Here is a 23,862-nt window from a genome sequence, read left to right on the forward strand (position 1 = left end):
ACTGTATTAGGTAAGTTACCTCTTGTCTTGAGTAATTTAAATGCCCTTTAACTTTGACACTTGTGCATACCAGCCACAGAGTGTTCAATTTTTCTAGGAAGTTTAATTATAAATTTCTTCTTTTTTGTGTTTGTTCCAATTGCTGTGTAGTATCTTTTAAGATAATTTTCATGGAAGGTACTTATGGTTTGGTTTTTTTCAGTAACATATCATAGGGGAATGGGTACATTGCATTATATTCAAACATCAAAAACATTTGAAAATCAAATGCAAGAAAACTAATCCTTTTTAAATTTTACATCTTATATACATTGAAACTTCTTTGAGAAACAGCTTCTTTTTTGTGTTTGTTCCAATTGCTGTGTAGTATCTTTTAAGATAATTTTCATGGAAGGTACTTATGGTTTGGTTTTTTTCAGTAACATATCATAGGGGAATGGGTACATTGCATTATATTCAAACATCAAAAACATTTGAAAATCAAATGCAAGAAAACTAATCCTTTTTAAATTTTACATCTTATATACATTGAAACTTCTTTGAGAAACAGATAGGTGTTTCAGTAATTCTTACTGCCTCTTTCTTTCCAATAGGCAACTTGTTTCTGATGAACTTGCTTACAGCAATAATATACAATCAGTTTCGAGGATACCTTCTGGTGAGTAAAGCATTCCTAATATCTGTGTTCTAACATAACCTTAAAACTGTGAAGCCCTGAGTATCAAAATTTCAACTGTGTATTAAAGCAGTATGCCCATCCTGGTTGTAGATACAGTTTTAAGATACTAAAGGTTCTTTGATGTATTGGCAGTAACTTAAATGCACTTTAACTTTGACACTTTTGCATACCAGCCACAGAGTGTTTTATTTTTCTAGGAAGTTTAATTATAAATTTCTTCTTTTTTGTGTTTGTTCCAATTGCTGTGTAGTATCTTTTAAGATAATTTTCATGGAAGGTACTTATGGTTTGGTTTTTTTCAGTAACGTATCATAGGGGAATGGGTACATTGCATTATATTCAAACATCAAAAACATTTGAAAATCAAATGCAAGAAAACTAATCCTTTTTAAATTTTACATCTTATATACATTGAAACTTCTTTGAGAAACAGATAGGTGTTTCAGTAATTCTTACTGCCTCTTTCTTTCCAATAGGCAACTTGTTTCTGATGAACTTGCTTACAGCAATAATATACAATCAGTTTCGAGGATACCTTCTGGTGAGTAAAGCATTCCTAATTTCTATGTTCTACCATAACCTTAAAACTGTGAAGCCCTCAGTATCAAAATTTCAACTGTGTATTAAAGCAGTATGCCCATCCTGGTTGTAGATACAGTTTTAATATACTAAAGGTTCTTTGATGTATTGGGGAGACCAAATAGCAGCCTTCCAGTACCTGAAGAGGACCTACAGGAAGGCTGGGGAGAGCCTGTTTAGAAAGGCCTGCAGTGACAGGACAAGGGACAATGGCTTTAAACTGGAGGGGAGCAGATTTAGATCTGTGTTCTAACATAACCTTAAAACTGTGAAGCCCTGAGTATCAAAATTTCAACTGTGTATTAAAGCAGTATGCCCATCCTGGTTGTAGATACAGTTTTAAGATACTAAAGGTTCTTTGATGTACGACTGCGGGGAGGTCGGACTAGATGACCTTTGGAGGTCCCTTCTGGCCTGGACCATTCTATGATTCTATCTACTTTCCCCCTTATATGCTGTTGTAGCTTGATCCCCTTCCATGACAAAATTACCTGCTTATATCCTTCCATGTATGCTGGGGATCTGCAACATTGACTATAATAGGGGGAAAAAGAAAAATCAAACTATTATAAATTTAAACCAGGACAAGTGAAAAAGTAACTTAAACTCGGTCTCTGTGAAGAAAACCTGCTATACTATTTAAATAGCTGTTGTTGCAAGTCCTAGCACTTAATTTCTCTGAGTAGCACAACATTAGAAGCCTATAATGAAAACAAATCACTGACTAAAATATCTTTACGTTTGGTATTTTTTTATTTCACCCTTACCACGGTGGGTGGGTGTGATGTCAGCATGATTAGGGCAGTCTCCTGCCTCTAAAAGATGGACTTGAGCCTTGTGATTGACTTGTAGCAGAAGCAGTTGCCAGTTATACCTACTAGTTATTCTTGGTAGTATTCAGCCTCAAATAAAAGGAATTTGTGCTTTACTCTCCACGCAATGCCAGCCATCTGTGTAATGCTTTAATGTGCTTCTGCAATATGCCTGATCATATGTGGTTCTCTCCTTTTTGTGGAAGGTGAGTCTGGTGTGTAATGCAATGACCTCTTTTGACTTGGGTGTCTATATTAGAGAAATAAAAGCTGACAAATTAAGTGTACTTTTGCATGTTGTTCAAGGAGCCTGCAATCTGTGGCGATGATTAAACTAATCACTGAAAGTTCTTTTTCCTTTATTAACAAGCTGTGTGATGTGCTTTGTTACATTGTGTACACCAGTTGTTTAGTCTTCAACTGGGAGTGTAGTCTGGATTCCTTTAGCAGGAAATAGTGTAAGTTTCTTTTGTTTTCTGTGTGAGATAGTGCTGTTAAACAATCTGAGGGGAACTATAATGAGCTGAAGTGCGAGTATTTTAGAAAAAAGAGACAAAGTGAGTAAAACAAAAGATCATCTTGGTTACTTCCAATAAAATGTACTTTATAGAATCATAGAATGGTTAGAGTTGGAAGGGACCTTAAAGATCATCAGGTTCCAACCCCCCTGCCCTGGGCAGGGACACCTCCCACCAGACCAGGTTGCTCCAAGCCCCATCCAGCCTGGCCTTGAACCCCTCCAGGGATGGGGCAGCCACAACTTCCCTGGGCAACCTGTTCCAGTGTCTCACCATCCTCACAGCAAAGAATTTCTTTCTAGTATCTAGTCTAAATCTCCCCTCTTTCAGTTTAAAACCATTACCCCTAGTCGTATCATTCCACTCCCTGGTAGAGTCTCTCCCCATCTCTCCTGTAGGGCCCCTTCAGGTACTGGAAAGCTGCTATAAGGTCTCCCTGGAGCCTTCCCTTCTCCAGGCTGAACAACCCCAACTCTCTCAGCCTGTCTTCATAGGAGAGATGCTCCATCCCTCTGATTGTCTTTGTGGCCCTCCTCTGGACCCATTCCAACAGATCCATGTCTTTTCTATGTTGAGGACTCCAGAGCTGGACACAGGTGGGGGTCTTGTGAGAGCAGAGCAGAGCAGAGGGGCAGAATCACCTCCCATGACCTGCTGGCCACGCTTCTTTTGATGCAGCCCAGGATGTGGTTGGCTTTCTGTGCTGCTAGTTTGCATTGCCGGCTCATGTTGAGCTTCTCATCCACCAACACCCCCAAGTCCTTCTCCTTGGGGCTGCTCTCCAGCCATTCTCTGCCCAGCCTGTATTTGTGCCTGGAATTACTTCATCCAAGAGGTAAAATTTGTGACTTTCAGAAAAGAAGTAAGTGGCTGGATAGGTGGTAGAAGGAAGAGGCTGCATGGATGCAGTTGGACATCTCCAGAACTGGGTTTATCTCCAGCAATGAATACAGAAATCCAAGGTACACCACAGCCACTTAGCAATAACAGACATATAGATGAGTAGAAATAACACAGTGCTAGGGTAGGTATTAATGGTCATCACACTGAGGGCAGACAACTAAATCTTGGTCAGGCAGTCACCAGTCAAAAGGGAGCTGTCAGTATCTTGTTCCTCAGAACAGGCTGAGTCTTGGTCTTGCTGAGGTGCCATCTTCAAACTGCTTGACATTTTAATTTGAGCTTTGTAACTCCCATGGTGCAATTTTTATCATGAGTTAATTCTTCAGCAGTTTCACTTCCGCAGGCATTTTTTTACTTTGGCATATTTTTATAAAACTTCACAGGTCAACAGTAATGTTTTTGGTAAAGCTGACTCAGGGTAGTGCTATGCAACAGCACTGGAGTCTGACAGCTAAGCCTCTGGGCTGTACACTAAGCGTTTTTCCTGTTGTTTTCAGTATGGTGATGATTTCTGTAGCTTGGAATGAACAGAGGTTCCCATTTGTGTATGTTTCAACTGGGCTTTTCTCGTGCCTATAGTTTCCATCAGGTGTAGTGACAGGGGAAACTCGGTGTTTTTGATTGTTGGGTGTGATTTCCCCTTAATTACGTATGGTTTTTATAGTTCCTTCACTACTTAGTTCCCCCTTTTAAATATAGTCTTGTAGTTCCTTCCTCTTACTTACATAGTTTTATAGTTCATTCAGCCCTTCAGAGGAGTGAAGTTGAGGGCTTGGTCGTTAAAGTGAAATAATAGCTGCTCTAGTAGAGTTCCAGAGAGAAGACAGAGTTTGCTGGATAGTAAGCCTTAGGCAGTGCTACACAGAAGTAATGGCCCCCATTTTCTTGTGCAAGAGGGGTGTTTAAACCTAACATGTGCAAAGAGGGATTTTTGTAATCCTTTCCTGAATGGCCCCCACCTTCTTGTGCGAGAGGAGTGTTTAAACCTAACAAGTGCAAAGAGGGATTTTTGTAATCCTTTCCTCCTGCTCTTTCTTCCCTTTCTCAATTTTTCTCTTTCCCACGTGAGAGCGTGCCATAATCTGATTCCCAATAAAGTAGCTGAGTTTGAAAGTGATTACTGTGGAGAGAAAAAAAAAAAAAAGGGCATGAAAAACTGTGGCTCTGGCTTTCTTCTTTTTGGCAAGAAGCTGGAGTTGGTCAAGCTTCTAACTCTTCTCTTTGCACAGTAGTATGAATTTCTGTGAATACTCCAGCTTTGCTGTTGCCATTGTCTCCAGAACAGGCATGTGCCTGTTCAATACAGAATTGAAAATAAACCTTGAACTCCAGAGACTTGTTTGTTTGCTTCCTTCCTTCTCGTACACTGAGTTCTTGAAGGGAGTGAGGCTTAGGGAAGTCTCCTATTCTGATCTCTAATCACAAATCTGGGGTGTGCGCCAGAGGATCAGGATATTATCTGACCATAGGACGTAGTACCGCGTGAGGAGGTGGTAGCCCTGATCTTCTCCAAGCCCTCCTGGTAGGAATGGGCTTCACTGATTTCAGCCTGTGACTCTTCATGGTGCTCCTTTTAGACTGCAGAGTGTCTGTCCAGTTAAGCCCAGTGGACAGCTAGATCTAGTGGCTAATGATGAGGATTTTGCTGTTGAAAGAAAGAAAAAAGTATCATGCTTTCCTGGAAAATTATTTGAGTTGCACAGATATGCCTATTTCTGAGGCTTGCAGTAGGTTGTCTAAAGGCTGAGCAAATAATTTACGGTCTTACTTGTATCATCTAGTTGGATTTCTTTTAAACTAGTCTCAGTAAATTGTTTCCTCTGTGGTGTTTTTACTGTCCAGAAATCGGTTCAGTCCTCCCTCTTCAGGAGGCGATTGGGAATCCGGGCTGCGTTTGAAGTGCTTTCTTCCCTGAAAGAAGCTCCTACTAATGCACAACAGTAAGTGAAGAGTGTTGAAACAGTAGGTTACCTAGGAGCAAAGAGCAGATTTTTGGCCATCTTGTCTTGCTTAATATATTTACTTCTTGAAAAATGGCAGTTTGTTGCTCTTTTTTTTTTTTTTTTTTTTTAACTGGATGTTTATAACAAACTGTTAGGGACTCTTATGGGGTCAGTTTCCTTTTTATTTCTCTTCTCATTTTATCTGCTTTTCAAAAAAAGAAAGAGGCAGGAATGCGTTTGGAACAGCTATTTTTGCCATCAAGCCACTTACCTGTTTCAGGGCCTATCCTGTTTTCTTTTAAATAGGTCGTACGTCAGCGTTGGTGCCTTACAACAAGTGCTACAGAAAGTTGAGATGGATTCTCGCTGCAAGCAAGCCATCATGACAGTAAGAAATGGATTTTCTTAGTCTTTATGTTGGTGATTATCAAACCCTCTGATGGGACAGCTGTGGAAACTGCCCTTTCCTTAATCGCACCATTGATCTAGGAGTAGTAGGTTTCAGCTTTGCTTTCTTTATTTGTGAGCAGAGGCCCAGCTCTGTATCTGTTTGTTTTACTCTTCAGAACAAAACCAGTTTCTAGGCAGGGATTTCACCTTAAGATTGCTACTTTGGTTGGTGTGATGAGGAATGCATTCACCTGTAGAGAAGTGCAGAGTAATTGAAACTCTTGTTTTGCAGAGGTAATGTTTTCTTTTGCTTTACTTTCTCTCTGGGAGTAAAGCATTTCTCACTGTGGTCTAGAGCTGCTATCTATAGCGACTTCCCTCTACCGTTTGAAAATGTCTTTTTTTTTTTTTTTTTTTTTTTTTTTTTTTTTTTTTTTTTTTTTTTTTTTTTTTTTTTTTTTTTTTTTTTTTTTTTTTTTTTTTTTTTTTTTTCCATTGGATTTTAGCTGTGCTGCTCCCTCTAGGCATTAATTCTTGTATGAGGCTACAGGGAGAGTGGTTTTGCTTAACTAAAGCCTTAATGTTGCAGTTCATGCCGTGATTTTCAGAGATTAGAGGAATTATTTAGCTCTTATAAGACATGTGGAGATTATTGTTGTGGTTTCAGAAAAATTATGTAAAAGTAATGTTGCTTTTTGAGAAGAACATTGCAGCAGGATTTGGACGTCCATATTGTAAGGTCTTCTGCCAAAAGGAAGTGACAATTCAGAGCTGATGGTTATAGCATCAGCAGTTGGCTTGCTCCAATGTGAAGGTTGGAAGTGGAATGAAGAGGTATCCATGTATTGCTTCCAATCGTCGTTGTTTGGAATAGAGAATGTGTAAACAGAGTTGCCTGAATATAAACACCCTGCTCTGTAATTATGATGAGCTGTCTGTTGCATTGTTAGTTAAGTAAACAAATCCAACTTTTAGTTTTTCTTCTTGTTGCTGGTGGGTTTTTTTCTTATGTTGCTGTGTGCCCTACGGTTGCAGTTAGTGTTTAGCACGCTACGGAAGTGTCTTCATCCTGTCACAAATTGTGAAATAATTCCATCCTTTCAGGTAGTAACTTCTGCAGAACAGTGATAACTGACATATTATCATCATTCCTTGTATCATAACATAACAACGGCGATACAAGATGAGACTAAAATTTCAAGTGTGTCTAAAGAGGATGCTCCTTCTTAAGCAGTGTGTGATCCCAGAAAGGGGAGATTAAAAAAAGGGAGACAAATTCCACAGTTGTGGCAGTGTTATGTTAAAGTGAAGTAATATTGAACCTCGCTCTAATACTTTGGTGTGGATTTGTATTGTATCTCTATTCTTGTGACTCTTAAGATAGTCTGAGGGTGTTGGCATCTTTGAAGATGTGCCTATTGCAGATGTTGACCTGAATGTTTCTCTTTCATGTGAAGTCACTCAAAACGTGCTCCTTTGACCAGCTGTCAGCTCCCCAGTTTCAGAAGCTCTTTGAAGAACTAGACAAAGATGCCATTAAGCAAGTATGTATCTAATAATCATTTCTAAAATATCATAAAGTTGAGGCACAAAAATAGATGATAGTATTCTGCTTCAAAGTGTATAAACAAATCTCACAACATGTTGAACGTGTGATCAAGTGTCATTCATTGATTTTTAAGTAGTTCATGGATTGCTCTTACAGTCACAAAAGGCATCCCTTTGGGGGCTTTTACAGCACTACTTTGGGATTGCCAGGGAGTGTTAAATATGCAAATACCTGGTTGGTTGTTCTACCAGCATTTTTAAGTGACTTGGCCAGACAAAATGGATGAGGGCTCTGTGTGTGTATGTTGTTTAATGGGAAGATTCATTACAAGTAAATGAGGAATAGGAGTTAGAAAAAGGTTGGGTTATCTCCTTTCTTTGCCATTGTCTTGTATTGTGCAATAATCCCCAACACGCTTGCTAATCAGAAATTATCTCTTGCTGCTAATAGCCAGAGCTTGAAAACACCTTCCACTGAAATGTCAAAATTAGCATGTGGCCTTGAAAAGTTTTTCTTTGAAAAGGTCTATCTCTTAAATCTGAGACTGAGTGTTTTTTCTTGCATCATTATTAAAATGTTTATAAACTTTGTGTCTCAGCAAATCCCTTGTGTTCTTTTCAGCATCCTCCCAGTCCAGAGTACCAATCCCATTTTATGCAGAAAATGCAGTTTGCCTTTGGCCATCCCTACTTTGGCTACTTGGGGAATGTTGTAGCCCTTGCAAACATTGTTTCTATCTGTGTAAGTAAAAACATTTTTTTTGGTTTTGTGTGTGGTTTGCTTTTGTTTGGGTGTTTCCCACCCCTGCTACAAACTTTAGTTCTGTTTTTGTTTTTTGGTCTCTGTTCTGTTAACCACTTTGTGCAGCAGATGTCTGTGTTTGGCTTTAGTCACACAAAGTCTTAGAGAATACCTGCAGTTAAAAAAAAAAATACATGCTGGGAAAGCTTGGAAAGGTCTGTGCAAAGCATAAAAGACTGTTTTATTCTTGTGCCTGAAAATCTGTTCTGTTCAGCAGTAAAGCAGTGAATTCATAAAATATTTCTTGTTGTTTAAGGTGGTTTTGGTGTTGGATGCAGATAAGCAGCCTTCTGAAAGAGATGACTTCTTCCTGGGGGTAAGATCCAACAGTATTCCTACAGTTTCTGCTGTTCCCCAAGATGTCAGTAATTCTAATTATTATTATTTTTTGGGGGGGTGAAGGCTATCAACTGCTTCTTCATCCTGTACTACCTGCTGGAAATGTTGCTGAAAATCTTAGCAATGGGCTTGAAAAGATACTTGTCATACCCAAGCAATAGATTTGATGGACTTCTGACTGTAATTTTACTGGTAAGCTTTTTTTTTTTAAATTTCTGTATTCCTGGGTTTCTTGACAAGGATGATTGGGAACTGCAAGAACTAGTAGAACTGCTTTTTATTCAGCACTTGTATGCTGAGTTTTCAGTGGCTTGAGTGATTTTGTGTGTACATGATACTTCCAGTATCTGCTTTCTGGAGGTAGTTTTTTTTAAAAATTCATGGAAAAGGTGAGCTTTCTTATAAGCAACCTATTGAATTTTATTTGCAAATATTCAGCTCTTGGAGTCCTTACATAAGGAAGTCTGTTATATAGGTAAAAGTCACTTTGCTTATTGAATAAAAAAGACAGTGGCAGAAGTTGCCATTATTTGATAAAAGCCTGAAACTCATATGGCAGATGAGGCTAAATTCATGGCTAATGTAATTCTTTGTATATCCTTCTATGTGTCACTATTGGATTATGTGTGTATGTTGGAGTATTTGGGGAATACTTAGTCAAATATGACAATTACAGAGCTTTTTCAGTCAAATTAGCAGTTTAAAGCTGTTTCCTGTCAAGAAACTTAAATAATTTTTTTTCCTTTTTTTTTCCTTTTTTTCTCCCCTAACTAAAGGTTTTGGAGATTGCAACTTTTGCTGAGTACGGATTTCCTCATCCTGGTTGGTATGTAATCTCTGTGAACTCTTGCACTTTGCTCGGTATCTGGGCTGGGTCAGGTTCATACATGTTCATACATGCTGATGTCCTTCACTATGATTGTCAGCCCAGTCCATAATTTACCAAACCTAGTAGAATTTCTTACTTTTTTAGTTACTAGAGGCCATACAATATGGATAAGTGAAAGAAAATGACTATATTTTTCCTAAAACTTAGAGTTTTGTTTAGCTATTCTTAGATAAATGCATTTTTATTACTTGTAATCTGATCTAAAATAAAATTTTAGCAGATCTACACTTACTAAAGATACAGGAAGGAATTTGGTCCAACATACACAACCAGCTACTAATCTAGTATGTTTTAGCATTGATTGTCCATAAACCCACATATATGAATTCCTAAACAGCTGGTGAAGCCTCTACAGCCCTGTGTGTAGATTGAAGTCTGAGTTTTGTGTTGTGCTGTAAAATCTAATAGAAACATTCCCATGGGGTTAAATTATTTATCTATACTGGAATAGCAAGCAGTTGTATTTTAGTTTCCTTAAGTTTAAAGCAGCTCTTGGATAACTAGCTTGATCTAGTTTCAGTATCAAACAAAAAAAATCATTGTTTTGTCTCTTAAAACTTGAAAGCTGCCACCACAACAGCGGAGGAAAGCAAAGGACTTCTGGAAGATTTCCTGAATCTTAATTTCAGGGGTGATTTATAACACATTCTAATACTTTGTTTACACAAGCTTATTCTTAAGATATTGGCTCTCCCTAAGTTTTCAGGATATTTGTTATGTTGCAAGTAAGAACTTATCTTAATTTACGCCGGTATCTATAAAGAGACACAATAGATTTTACTGCTAGAAATGCATTTATTTTTTAACAATTCTTGCCCTCCTGTTGCTCAAAAGCAAGGGTTGCCATAAGGATATTAATTGCTAACAATCTAATGGCATTAACAAATGATTTAGTTTATAATTGATTATATTTGGCTTTGATTTTTGCCCTTTGATTCTTGAATGTAGACGATCGTTTGTATTACAATAGTAGCTTGAAGCACCAGTAATACTTGTTAGATCTTTGTGTCGGTCACTGCAAACAGATTATAACCCGGATGAGTCATTCCAAATCCTGACTCTGCTTATGGTGCTGTTGGTAAATGCTTACTCTGTAGATGAAACATCTTCACCACAGGACTGAAACGTGACTATTATTCTAGAGTATGCATCCTGTGCAGTGCTCTTAAATAATTTATTTTCTTACTAGAGTTGAATATATTGGTGATGCAAATCATGATTTAGCATCTGAGTTACCAAGGAGTTTTTTTCATTAACATCTTTTGTCCCCAACCACCTGCCCACCTTTCCAGCAGAGAAGCATCCAACATGCCAATGTAAAAGTCAGCTAAAACTCAGGCTGTCATTTGAAGTATATGGGTATCATCCACTGAATACACATATAAGGTGTTTTTTCTTCCTGAATTTTTTTAATATGCCATGGATGTTAACCAAAAGTTGTGGGGAATTTACAGTTACCTGCAGCCCAGTAGATTTAACTGTGTCTTTCTTGGCATGGGCTGTTTCTCTGATTTGTTATTTTCTTCCATCTTTCCTAGGAGACCCGAGTTCATGGGCTTGTTATCCCTGTGGGATATGGTGCGGTTGGTGAACATGTTAATTGTGTTCAGGTTCCTGCGGATTATCCCTAATATGAAGGTGTTTATTTATCCCTCCACACTTTTAATTTAAAAAAGACAGTGGCAGAAGTTGCCATTATTTGATAAAAGCCTGAAACTCATATGGCAGATGAGGCCAAATTCATGGCTAATGTAATTCTTTGTATATCCTTCTATGTGTCACTATTGGATTATGTGTGTATGTTGGAGTATTTGGGGAATACTTAGTCAAATATGACAATTACAGAGCTTTTTCAGTCAAATTAGCAGTTTAAAGCTGTTTCCTGTCAAGAAACTTAAATAATTTTTTTTCCTTTTTTTTTTCCTTTTTTTCTCCCCTAACTAAAGGTTTTGGAGATTGCAACTTTTGCTGAGTACGGATTTCCTCATCCTGGTTGGTATGTAATCTCTGTGAACTCTTGCACTTTGCTCGGTATCTGGGCTGGGTCAGGTTCATACATGTTCATACATGCTTATGTCCTTCACTATGATTGTCAGCCCCGTCTATAATTTACCAAACCTAGTAGAATTTCTCACTCTTTTAGTTACTGGAGGCCGTACAATATGGATAAGTGAAAGAAAATGACTATATTTTTCCTAAAACTTAGAGTTTTGTTTAGCTATTCTGAGAGAAATGCATTTTTATTACTTGTAATCTGATCTAAAATAAAATTTTAGCAGATCTACACTTACTAAAGATACAGGAAGGAATTTGGTCCAACATACACAACCAGCTACTAATCTAGTATGTTTTAGCATTGATTGTCCATAAACCCACATATATGAATTCCTAAACAGCTGGTGAAGCCTCTACAGCCCTGTGTGTAGATTGAAGTCTGAGTTTTGTGTTGTGCTGTAAAATCTAATAGAAACATTCCCATGGGGTTAAATTATTTATCTATACTGGAATAGCAAGCAGTTGTATTTTAGTTTCCTGAAGTTCGAGCAGCTCTTGGATAACTAGCTTGATCTACTTTCAGTATCAAAAACAAACAAAAAAATCGTTGTTTTGTCTCTTAAAATTTGAAAGCTGCCACCACAACAGCAGATGAAAGCAAAGGACTTCTGGAAGATTTCCTGAATCTTACTTTCAGGGGTGATTTATAACACATTCTAATACTTTGTTTACACAAGCTTATTCTTAAGATATTGGCTCTCCCTAAGTTTTCAGGATATTTGTTATGTTGCAAGTAAGAACTTATCTTAATTTACGCCGGTATCTATAAAGAGACACAATAGATTTTACTGCTAGAAATGCATTTATTTTTTAACAATTCTTGCCCTCCTGTTGCTCAAAAGCAAGGGTTGCCATAAGGATATTAATTGCTAACAATCTAATGGCATTAACAAATGATTTAGTTTATAATTGATTATATTTGGCTTTGATTTTTGCCCTTTGATTCTTGAATGTAGACGATCGTTTGTATTACAATAGTAGCTTGAAGCACCAGTAATACTTGTTAGATCTTTGTGTCAGTCCCTGCAAACAGATTATAACCCGGATGAGTCATTCCAAATCCTGACTCTGCTTATGGTGCTGTTGGTAAATGCTTACTCTGTAGATGAAACATCTTCACCACAGGACTGAAATGTGACTATTATTCTAGAGTATGCATCCTGTGCAGTGCTCTTAAATAATTTATTTTCTTACTAGAGCTGAATATATTGGTGATGCAAATCATGATTTAGCATCTGAGTTACCAAGGAGTCTTTTTCATTAACATCTTTTGTCCCCAACCACCTGCCCACCTTTCCAGCAGAGAAGCATCCAACATGCCAATGTAAAAGTCAGCTAAAACTCAGGTTGTTATTTGAAGTATATGGGGCATCATCCACTGAATACATGTATAAGGTGATTTTTCTTCCTGAATTTTTTAATATGCCATGGATGTTAACCAAAAGTTGTGGGGAATTTACAGTTACCTGCAGCCCAGTAGATTTAACTGTGTCTTTCTTGGCATGGGCTGTTTCTCTGATTTGTTATTTTCTTCCATCTTTCCTAGGAGACCCGAGTTCATGGGCTTGTTATCCCTGTGGGATATGGTGCGGTTGGTGAACATGTTAATTGTGTTCAGGTTCCTGCGGATTATCCCTAATATGAAGGTGTTTATTTATCCCTCCACACTTTTAATTTATTTTTTGGTCAAACTACAAATTTTGTTAAAGCTTTTTTGAATAACATGCAGCAGCTTGCAATTCTCTTGGACCTGAGTGGGATTATAACTCAGCTCTAACTGTCCCGACTATTGCCCAGCACCTCACAAACTCACTCTCTCTTTAGCTGGTTCTCTCTGTTGAGGTGACAGGGAAGTTGTGTTGACGTCGCTGTGATTGATGCTGGTATTCTGAAATGGAAAAACACATCCAGAAACATTTGTGCAACTTGCGTAGTGCTTCAATCTTAGTTGAGTGGATATGATATCCTTGAAGAACTTTGTACTCAGAAGGTGATAGACTTGCTTTGACTAGATACTGCTAGACATTTTGGTCATGCGAAGGACTATTTAGGACAAATCCCTTTTCCACTTTCCCAGTACATGTATTTCCACCAGAATACGTGTACTTGAATCTGAAATCACTTTGAGTTGTTTGATTGTTTATTATAATCCTGCACTTAGACTTGCTTGATAGCTAAGCCCAAATTAATGTCAGGTGTAGGACTCGTATCTTAGTTCAATAAACCATAAATATTTGATGTAATCAGAGGTCATAATGTCAGTGGAAAGTGTAGACTAAAAATTATGTGGATCAATATGAAGCAGTCACTCTGGGGCACTTGTAATACTTTTTCCAGTTCTAGTCTTACTACGCATGTAGCCCTTTAAGTGCCTGTGTATATTTAAAACTTATCATAATGTCTGTGTATGAAAAGGACCACAGCATTGTTCATTCATTTGAAGTACCTCATGGCAGTATCACTGTATAAAGGATGATCTGCCTTTAGATATATCTCACTTTCCTGGTTGGTATTTCTTTGTCCTTTTAGTAAAAATGGTGTGGATTGGAAGTGGGGTGAATGTCATGCATATAAAATTCTGCTTTGTTTTAGTTCATGGCTTTGGTTGTTACTACACTGCTGGATCTGGTGAAGAACTTGAGGGCCTTTGCAGGGATCCTTGTGGTAAGTCATGATGCAAGATTGTCATTTCCTTTCCTACAGTTAGCAGTATAGTAAGAGTATGTCTTCATAAAGTAAACCAGGTTCTTTGAATGACAGTCGCCGTTAGCAGTAACGCTTCAGCTCAGTCAGCCAGGTCTTCTCCAGGACAAGTCTGGCCAAACTGCAACAAACTGCTGGTTTTGTTATGGGCTGTGCACAGTGACAGTGCCTCATTTATCAGCTTCCTTCAGGAGTGCCTTCCAAATATTATTTAAAACTTCCTCAGAGTGCTTGCCTCAGACTGGATATTCTAGTTTCAAATAAAAATTCATCCGATGCTAAAAGCAGCCTGGTTTTCCTTACCCTGGCTTGCTTATGTTAAAGTAAATAGCAAAACAACTTTAAATTTTTTTTTCATTTGAGAAGGTCATAAGATGGCACTTCTGGTCATGATTTTTAAAAGCCTCTGCCATCCTGGATTAGGTGTGTCTGTGTAGAGCATGTACTCTGTAAACATGTCACTAAGGGATGGAACAAAATGCATGATGTCCATTACATAAATCCTGCATTACCCAACTCTTGAGTTTCTGGCTTTGCAACGATGCCTTCCTGGTGCAGCAAATGAGTGCCTGGGTGGCTTTTTTGTTGTTAGTTGTGTTTTTCTAGGATACCTGAAGTTGAAGTAATGGTTAGAGACCAAGGATTTGCTGTGTATTAGGTATTGTCTAAAAAGTTGTTCTAGTCTATATATTAAGCGTGCATTTTACCCAGAATACCTGTTTTTGTCATTAATAATCTCTGCTTTTATGTGTAGGGGAGGGGCCTTGGATTGCAGTCTGGAAAAGTTTATGTTGCAATTTGAAATAAAGATACTGTTTTGGGCAAAGCTGAGTTGGTACCAACTTTCATTATGCTGTGCAAGTCACACTTGCTACTGGAAGCTGCTCTTGAAACTGAGAAATTCCCTGGGAGCACATGAACTGCCCTTAATGCTGGGCATGTGAATTGTAGTTTTGCCCCAATTGTGAAGCAAGTCTGCCATGGTGTTTGCCACTTCCATTAATTAAATTTGCTTTTTCTTGAGGCTACGTGGAAGCCATCACTGAGCTTCTACCGTAGTGAAGTCTGACATCTTTCCTAATGTTAGCCTGGAACACGTGCTGATCAAGTAATGTAACTGATTAGCTAATTTCTCAGGCAGTGTGTGTTTTAAATATATCTTTGTCAAAGAATAAAACTAACTTTATTATTGTCAAGCCAGATACCCCACCTTCTGGCAGGCTATGGAATCTCAGATTCATCTTACTACAGAGTGTTCAAAGTGCAGTGGCTCATAGGTCAGAGTGGTCTCTCTTCTCCTCCCAGACTTCCCTCTTGGGTTTGTTTTGTAGCAAAATGCAGGAATATGACTAATGACATTTTCATTTGACGACTCAGCTTGTTTCAAGCCATTCTAGGACAAATGACTCAGAGGAGTGAAGCTGTAGGTTATTTCTAGAACAATCTTTATAGGATAAAAATTGCAAGATCACCTAGGCAACTGCTGAAGACTGTGAAAGGTATCTCTTTAAAAAGAGGCTTGCATTTCTAACAAGCCAGAAGTTCCCAAATCCTTTGGGTATTGAAACTTTTAGACCAATATAGACTTTAGACCATTTTTAAAGAAGTTGATGATTACTTCAAAAATATTGACTTAGTATTGTCCTTCAGTTAAGTTTAGTAAAAGCTTATTTTCACCGAATGTGGCAGAAAGCTCCCCACATATTTAGATTATTCCTTGTAGAGAAAAGTACTATTTTAAGTCGCTATTCTGCAGTATTAATAGTTAAATATCAGCATTCTGAGACACAGAAAAATAAAGTGGATCATAAAGTCAAATGATTTAATGCATTTTTAGCAACTGGAAGTTAAATAAAATATTAAAAAGTAAGAGCAAACAGTTAAGTGATACAAACATGGGACTTTAGACCATTTTTAAAGAAGTTGATGATGTGATATAAAATATTGACTTAGTATTGTCCTTCAGTTAAGTTTAGTAAAAGCTTATTTTCACCGAATGTGGCAGAAAGCTCCCCACATATTTAGATTATTCCTTGTAGAGAAAAGTACTATTTTAAGTCGCTATTCTGCAGTATTAATAGTTAAATATCAGCATTCTGAGACACAGAAAAATAAAGTGGATCATAAAGTCAAATGATTTAATGCATTTTTAGCAACTGGAAGTTAAATAAAATATTAAAAAGTAAGAGCAAACAGTTAAGTGATACAAACATTGAGAACTGTATTCACTTTGATAGCTTCAGGCATTGTTCTTGACCCAATTCCTTCAGTTGTGGTACTAATATGAATTCCATGTTAATTGCCTTGTTATTTAATGACAGAAATATTTGAAACTAATACTTATATTCCTTCCAGGTGGTTTTCTATGCATTCTCATTTAATGACAGAAATATTCAAAGCTAATACTTGCTTATATTCCTTCCAGGTGGTTTTCTATGCATTTGCTATAACTGGCATAATGCTATTTGAAGGTGCTGTTGTTCCCATGGGAAATATCAGGTAACATTCTAAACATCATTACTCAGAATCTGTTTTTCAAAAGCATTTGCAACTCAGTACTTCTGTGTTGCTTGGTTGGGTTTTTTTTTCCCCTCTTATTCTTGGAACCACTCTTCTTTTAATTTTTAATCACACAAGCTTTTTTCATCTATTACTCCTGCTGCTTCATGCTGTATTGAAACTGCGGGAGTGCTTATTTGTAGCTTGCAATTTTGCCCTGCTGTACCTTAAACACTTTTTTTTTTAAATGTCTTATCTTGTTTTCTGCCCATATAGACAATTTTCTACAAGGCTCTCAGAAGACTCTTGTTTTTAATGTATAATATGTAGAAAGCTGTGCTCACATCAGCCTGTAATTCTCTTTTAGTACCATCAATACAACATACGATAACAGCACTCTGCAGTGTGGGACCTATGAACAGCTGGAATATTGGCCAAACAACTTTGATGACTTTGCTGTGAGTCTAATCACTGAAAATCTCTTCCTCTTCTGTCTCTTCCCTCATTTTCTGAGGCTTAAGTGTGTGATGTAGCCACTCAACTTCTGTTTTACTCATGTTATTTAGGCAGCAGTGGTGACCCTCTGGGACGTGATGGTGGTAAACAACTGGCAAGTCTTCTTGGAAGCGTTTTCAAGATATTCAACTCCGTAAGTAGCAGTTATAATACTGAAAAAGTCCCATATAAATCTAGCTTATAAGGTAACTAAACAAGGATTATACACACAGCACTATTATCTGGTAGGAGGAGTGCCATTCTACCTTTCTTTGGGGTCAGTTCAGTTATATAGGAAATAAATTTAATAATTCATGGCTGTTCTTTAACTTGTGTAAGTTGATGGTTGGTGTAGCACTTGGTGGATGCCATGAAGTCTGTGCTCCCATTGAGAAGGGATTGGAAAATGGCTTAGTAGTCATTTTGTTCCAAAAAAAGAGTGGAAGAGTTAATGAGGTTGCAGCATGTGTTGGGTGGGTGGCTCTTGCTGTAGAGCCAATCTTGCAGAAGTGAGATATTAGTGAATTGCTATGATTAAGTTTGGGCTGCTTCTGTATTTTCCCCATGGATAAACATTTTTTTTGTGGACTTAAAAATTTAGACTTATCTTTTATTAATTTATTTAGTTGATGGGAATGTTTGAAAGACGAACTGGATAGTCTCTGGTGTGAGCTGTTCGGGTGATCCTTGGCTGGTTAACCCACATGTAGTGAAGTTGTGGAATGCTCTTCTACAGGCTGCTGTGTGTGATAAAATTTTAACATGGTTTGGTGAAGGCTGGACAAGTAATGAAAGAAATTCATTGGGATCTGCAATGAATGGAAGCTACCTCTAGCTCAAGAAATCTCTAAACCGCAAATGGTTGGAGATTGGGAGAGCACTTTGGGGTAGCATCATAGGTATTTTACTGTGGTTTTGCACTCTTTCCTGTGCTTCCACTTCTGACCACTCTCAGAGGATACTAGTCTAGATGGATCTTTTGCTGTGATCTTTTGCTAGTAGTACAACTTCTGTCCCTTCAGAGTTTAATTTGGTATGTTAAGTGGGGGAAGCAAATCTATTTGGCTAACTTAATGAAAGGCTAAGATTTTTTATTTTTATTTGTTCCAGACCTTCTTTTACATTAAGACAATAGTAGTATTATCTTTCTAAGAAAACTGTGATTTCATGGCTCTGTTTAGTCATTTTGAGGCTGAGGTTATTTACTGTCTACTTTACTTATTGTCTGTTAATCTGATTTGCAGGTGGGCAAAAATCTATTTTGTAGCCTGGTGGTTGATCTCCTCTGTCATCTGGGTTAATCTCTTTGTAGCTTTACTTCTAGAGGTAAGGAAGTGTGTTTATTTCATATAAGATCCTGAAGACAGGTTCTGATTTGTGTGGGAAATGAAAAGAACCCCAACAACTTTTTGGGAAAAGTATGTTGGCTCTGTGTGTGTGTATTTAATCTGTTTTCTCGCCTGCTTTCCCCTGAGATGTTGAGGAAGCATTTTCTTATTCTTGGACAGTTATATATTTTATTTGCAACTTTGTCACAAACCTGGTTGCATTTCAATGGGTGTGTACATTTGTCATTATAGCTCACTCTCTGTAAGGATATTCTAAATATTATAAAATTGCTTGTCTCCTGTACATTAGCATTTAATTTCAGCATTAGTTATTCAAGCTGCAGGCTTTTTTTGCATTTTGATTTGTCAGCAAATGAAGTTAGCATTTAAAATTTACATTTCTATTTGGTTTGGTTGTCCTGTGTTCCTTCCTACCCCAATTTGAATTATTACCTGTGTTCAGCTCCACAGTAGAAGAATGAAACTCGTTACTTATTTTGAAGAGATAATCCTCTAGAGTTTCTTTAAAGAAGCTGTGGAAATGTAGGTGCCTAAGCAATGCCATGAACATGTAGTTCCGCTGGTTTCTAGTGAACGTGTACTTCTCTGCAAATACAAATACCTTTTGAATTTTTGATGGTGAAGGGAAAGTTCATCATAGCCATCTCCTCCAGGTTAATCATTGTAGACTTCTAAGTAATGGAAGAAACCAAGTACCTGTAGAGGGCACTTCACCCCATCTTAAAACCTATGAAAACTTCTTATGGAGATGCTCTTGTTGTTGACTGCATCAGAACTAAAATTTACCGCTTTGAACAGAATAGCAAAGTTTTAGACACAACCTTAGGTGTGAGTCTCATGAGGAGCCTCAGTCTTGCCTATGAGTATTTTAGATAAGACTTCCTGTACTAGCTGGAGTATAATCCTATGAAGCCTTCTACCTTCTTACCTCCTCAGGACTGTGGCCAAAGTTTGTTTTAAGAGCCAAACTGTAGCATTCTGGAGCAGGAGAACAGGATGACACTATTTTTTTTTCTTTTTTTTTTTTTTTTTTTTTGCAACTTCCTTTCAGCAGAGCCATGGCTCCATGTCTGACCATCGCTCTCTCTAATGAACATCAGTTTTCATCCTTTCTATTGAGTCAGCACTCAGCATCAGAGTCGAGATGCTCTTGTTGTTGACTGCATCAGAACTAAAATTTACCGCTTTGAACAGAATAGCAAAGTTTTAGACACAACCTTAGGTGTGAGTCTCATGAGGAGCCTCAGTCTTGCCTATGAGTATTTTAGATAAGACTTCCTGTACTAGCTGGAGTATAATCCTATGAAGCCTTCTACCTTCTTACCTCCTCAGGACTGTGGCCAAAGTTTGTTTTAAGAGCCAAACTGTAGCATTCTGGAGCAGGAGAACAGGATGACACTATTTTTTTTTCTTTTTTTTTTTTTTTTTTTTGCCTGGGTATTGATTTATTGGAGTAATTCAAAATGAATAAGGGAACACGACAAAACCACAAGCTGAGTTTAAGTCACAATGGCTGGACTAAGAGTGTGTTTGGGTTGGGTTTTTAAAGAGGAAAAAATTCAAAGCAGGTGAACTCCTGCGGGTAGTTCGCACAGTTCACACAGTTATCTTGGGGAGGCAGTCCTTGCCAGGAGTAGAAGGCAGCAGGCCTGTCTTCTGCTCTCCTGTTCTTTCAGTGTGTGATGAGAAAGTTATTTAATTCCTGAACAATCAGCTTGAATAAAGTAGTGACCAGCAGCCGATAAACATGATGATACCTAAATAAATCACCGCTCTACCACTCTGTTAAAAACAAACCTCTCCCCCCTCCTAAACCTTACCTCCAAATATATTGAGCTGATATAAGCTCTTTTTATGTCATTAGAAGCAGCCTTTAATTTCTTTCCTGTTCCTTTTACATTCCAGAACTTTATTCACAAGTGGGACCGTCGCTGCCATCGAGAGCCTCTGTCAGATATTGAATACCAGAGGACAGTCGAACTCATGTTCAGGTGAGCTGAATAAGGCTTGACAATCATTCTAGTTTGTTTCATCTCTTTTATAGAAAGGCTGCAAGAGGATACAAGGCTTGTCTTTTATTTCCTCCCTCTAAAGCAAACGGTTTCATCTGTTAATTGGAGAAATTAAATGAATGTTTAGTTAGGCCTGCTTTAAGCTGCTTTGCTAGCCTAACCTTTATATGCTTTCTGCCCATAGCATGATGGGAGAAGAGGTGTTGGGGGCCCAGTGGGAGGGGGACTGTGCTGAGGGGGAGAAGAAAAAGGAAGATGAGGAAAGTGATGCATGTTCTTGGCTTATTATGAAATTGTGGGTGGTGAGTTGATACTTGATGATCATACACAAGTGGAACTTCTGGTGCACATTGGATATTCAATAGTAGCGTTGGGAACGTGTTCTCATTTGGGAGTTTTTTTCAGGAAAACAAATCTACTGACCTTCAGTTGTATTGTACTGTGTGCAGGAAATTGCTTCCTTGCTTCTTATGGGAAAACAGCTGCTGGTTTCCATGACACATCTGTAAAGGATGGATCACTTGCAAGTAGATGCATCTTTAGGGAGCATCAACTTATTGTAACTTTAATTCCTTGTTTCATTCTTGAAACAAGCACATGTTACATCTCAGTATGTGCATTGCAAAAACAAACGCTGAGAAGTTCCCTTTGCTGCCCCTAACGACTCGTGCTTTTTCTTTGTAGAGATGTTTTGGAAGAACCTACAGAGGAAGAGTTGATGGAAAAACTGCACCAGCATCCACACCTGCAGTTATGTAGGTGACTGGTGGGAAGGACTGATTTATTTAGACCTCTGTTTTCTTGAGGTTGTCAGCTGGAAGAAACTGGATGGATTTTCTGTGAGGTGCTGTTAGGAGAGGGGCTTGTAGGACAGCATGTGAGGTTTTGCTTGGCAATTCTCTGCAGAAAGAGGGTTTTTTATTTTTGGTTCATATCTTTTTTTTGAAAAAGATTTGAATCCTGTTAATTTGACTTGATTTTTAAGTTGCAATTTTAGAGGAATATTGCAGCTGTTATTTTTATAAACTGTTGGTATCGGAATGTTTTATTTTCTTTTTTTAAGAAGGGAAAGTGTGTTAAAAATGACAGTGCACTTTAAACCTTGAACTTTGTAACCACTAAGCCACTAATTTTTTCAGCACAAGAAAATGGAACTGCCTTTTCTGGTAGGCGAGTGTGGCAAGGGCTGTGCCCTGCAATTCATGAATGGATTAGGCAGGACCAGAACAAAATCCTTAATCTTTTTGTAGTGAGAGTTGAAACACTATTTTTATTGAAATACAACACCAGCATATCTTACCAAATTTTTAGGCATTAATCATGTCAGAACACAATCAATTTCAACTTAATAACAGGGAGTGCCTGCTTCACACATCACACCTCCTCTCTTTCATTGTTTTTGATCTAGAGTTCGTGCTTGTTGCATCATGCTGGTAACTTTGAGAGCAGTTACAACTTTGAAAGGAGCAATTGCACTCGTGGTTTTCCATGTGGTAAAATTGAGCTCTCCTTTAGAGCAAGTATTCTCATGTTGCTTTTTAGTGAACCCCTTCCTTTTACTTTCTCCCAAGTCCTGTTCTTCACCGTATCATATTCCATGGAAAAGCTGAGGGGAATGAACTTTGGCCAGAATGTAGCACCATGATCACTGTGAGGCTCTCACTTAAAAGGAAGGGAGAAAAAAATAGTTGAATGGGATAATCAAAGTGCTTAGCAGTTCAAATTTTTGTTTGAGTCTGTGGGAACTGAAGGTGCTTGACCAGTATTGCAAGATCACATTCTTTTATGGCTTAATATCCACATGCTGTATACCACTAACTTTCACCTGGGTAATACTTTTTGCGTAAATAATTTTGTCAACAAATCTAAAGTGAAGAATTAGCAGTAAGCCATGTCCATGTGCTTTTCATTATTCCTTAGTGTTCCTCTAAAAAAGGTGGTTTTGTTTGAATCTTTGTCACATAACTAGCAAATCACTATGAAGAATAGAATCAATTCCCAAATCAGTTTTTCTGTGTAAAAATGAAACTACCCTTTGGGGTGCTGCCTTGTCATTGAGACACCAAAATGGACATTATTGTCATCATCTCTGTATTGATAAAGGCTTGGAGAAGGTAATTGACTATAAAATGCTGCTACTATTTAAGTTATTTGATCCTTTTTAGAGAACAAAACGTTTTTGAAAAGTGCCAAGTAGTCATCCTGTGTACTTTTCTTCCTCTTTTTTTTTTTTTTTGTCATTCATCTTTTCTTTCCTGCATAAGGGAAAGGCAGTATCTGGGATGATGATGCATTTCAGCTCAAAAGCGTATTTCTTCATTCTTGTCTTACTATTAAGAAGTTGTGTAGTGATTCTTGTCTATTTCTTTGTCTTCTGCTTATATTTTCCTTGTGCTCTGGAACAAAATATATGTTGTAACTTGTGTATGTGTATAACAAATCTGAGCTGAGCTCTGAGCCACTCCAGCAAACTTTCCTTACTTTTGTACTCTTGCCTCTTAAGCCATGATCCTGTCACTGTTTTGGCACTTCTCTACATTTCAGAAAAATCCACTCAGTAACTCACTTCCACTGGTTTCAGTGGCGTTACCGTGCTTGTTTTCAGTCATGCACTTAGAACACATATCAGGACAAGTAGATAAAGGCATCAGCCCACAGTTTTTTCTAAATTTGGGTTTGTTTTGTTCAGTATGGTTTTATGTCAGGATGGCTTCTGCTTCTTCAAGCATGATGTAATGACTGCTATGCATTTATTGGCACTTATTAACAGAGGTTCAATACTCTATTTTACCTTTTTACTTGAATATTTTTTCCACTTTTCTGAAAACTTGGAGAAGTAGCTTTGCCTTGCCAAGAAGGAAGTGACTTGTTCTTATCTGTCTATGAGTGTCATTTTATTTTTTTTGTCTCTGAAAGTTGTTTGGGGTCGTGTGTCTTTTTTAATTTTTTTTTTTTTGCCATTACATTCCACTACAATCTACCAAAGCAACACAAATTGGTGTGGGATTATCATAAACATCACAAATGTCGCCATTATGCAGTTTTTGCATCTGGAAAAATGTGGAGAAGGCTTTTGGAAGGGAATAGTCTTAGTCTTATTCTTGTTTCACATTTGTGTAATTGTCTAAAAATGTAACTAGGATTTAATGCAAAATTGTGGTACCTGATGTCACTTGTACTGGAAGATGTAAATGACCAGAACTCTTATGCAATAACTGTATAAATCAGGAACATGAATGTATGTAATTGGGTAAAATTTGAGGTTTGCATTATTAAAAAAAAAAACCCCGTCTCCTTCTTAAAATATGAAAATAATTGGGGTGTTGAAATAAGTCTTGTGGTTTGTT

The 23,862-nt window shown here is 37.7% G+C and overlaps 1 protein-coding gene across 1 annotated transcript; it reads left to right on the forward strand.

The window, feature by feature from the left end:
- Positions 1–593: 593 nt before the first annotated feature.
- TPCN2 (two pore segment channel 2) lies at positions 594–23,844 on the forward strand (the record flags this gene model as incomplete). Its single annotated transcript, XM_014948732.1, has 16 exons — positions 594–658; positions 5,334–5,431; positions 5,741–5,822; positions 7,282–7,368; positions 7,995–8,114; positions 8,431–8,490; positions 8,577–8,705; positions 9,290–9,339; positions 10,941–11,040; positions 14,050–14,121; positions 16,586–16,659; positions 17,027–17,117; positions 17,226–17,308; positions 18,399–18,480; positions 20,409–20,494; positions 21,200–23,844. Coding segments are annotated over 16 exons (1,358 nt in total), but the record flags the coding sequence as incomplete, so codon positions are not given.
- Between the last annotated feature and the right edge of the window lie 18 nt (positions 23,845–23,862).

The sequence above is a fragment of the Calidris pugnax genome, unplaced genomic scaffold (assembly GCF_001431845.1).
Source record: "Calidris pugnax isolate Ruff unplaced genomic scaffold, ASM143184v1 scaffold107, whole genome shotgun sequence".
Lineage (NCBI taxonomy): Eukaryota > Metazoa > Chordata > Aves > Charadriiformes > Scolopacidae > Calidris > Calidris pugnax.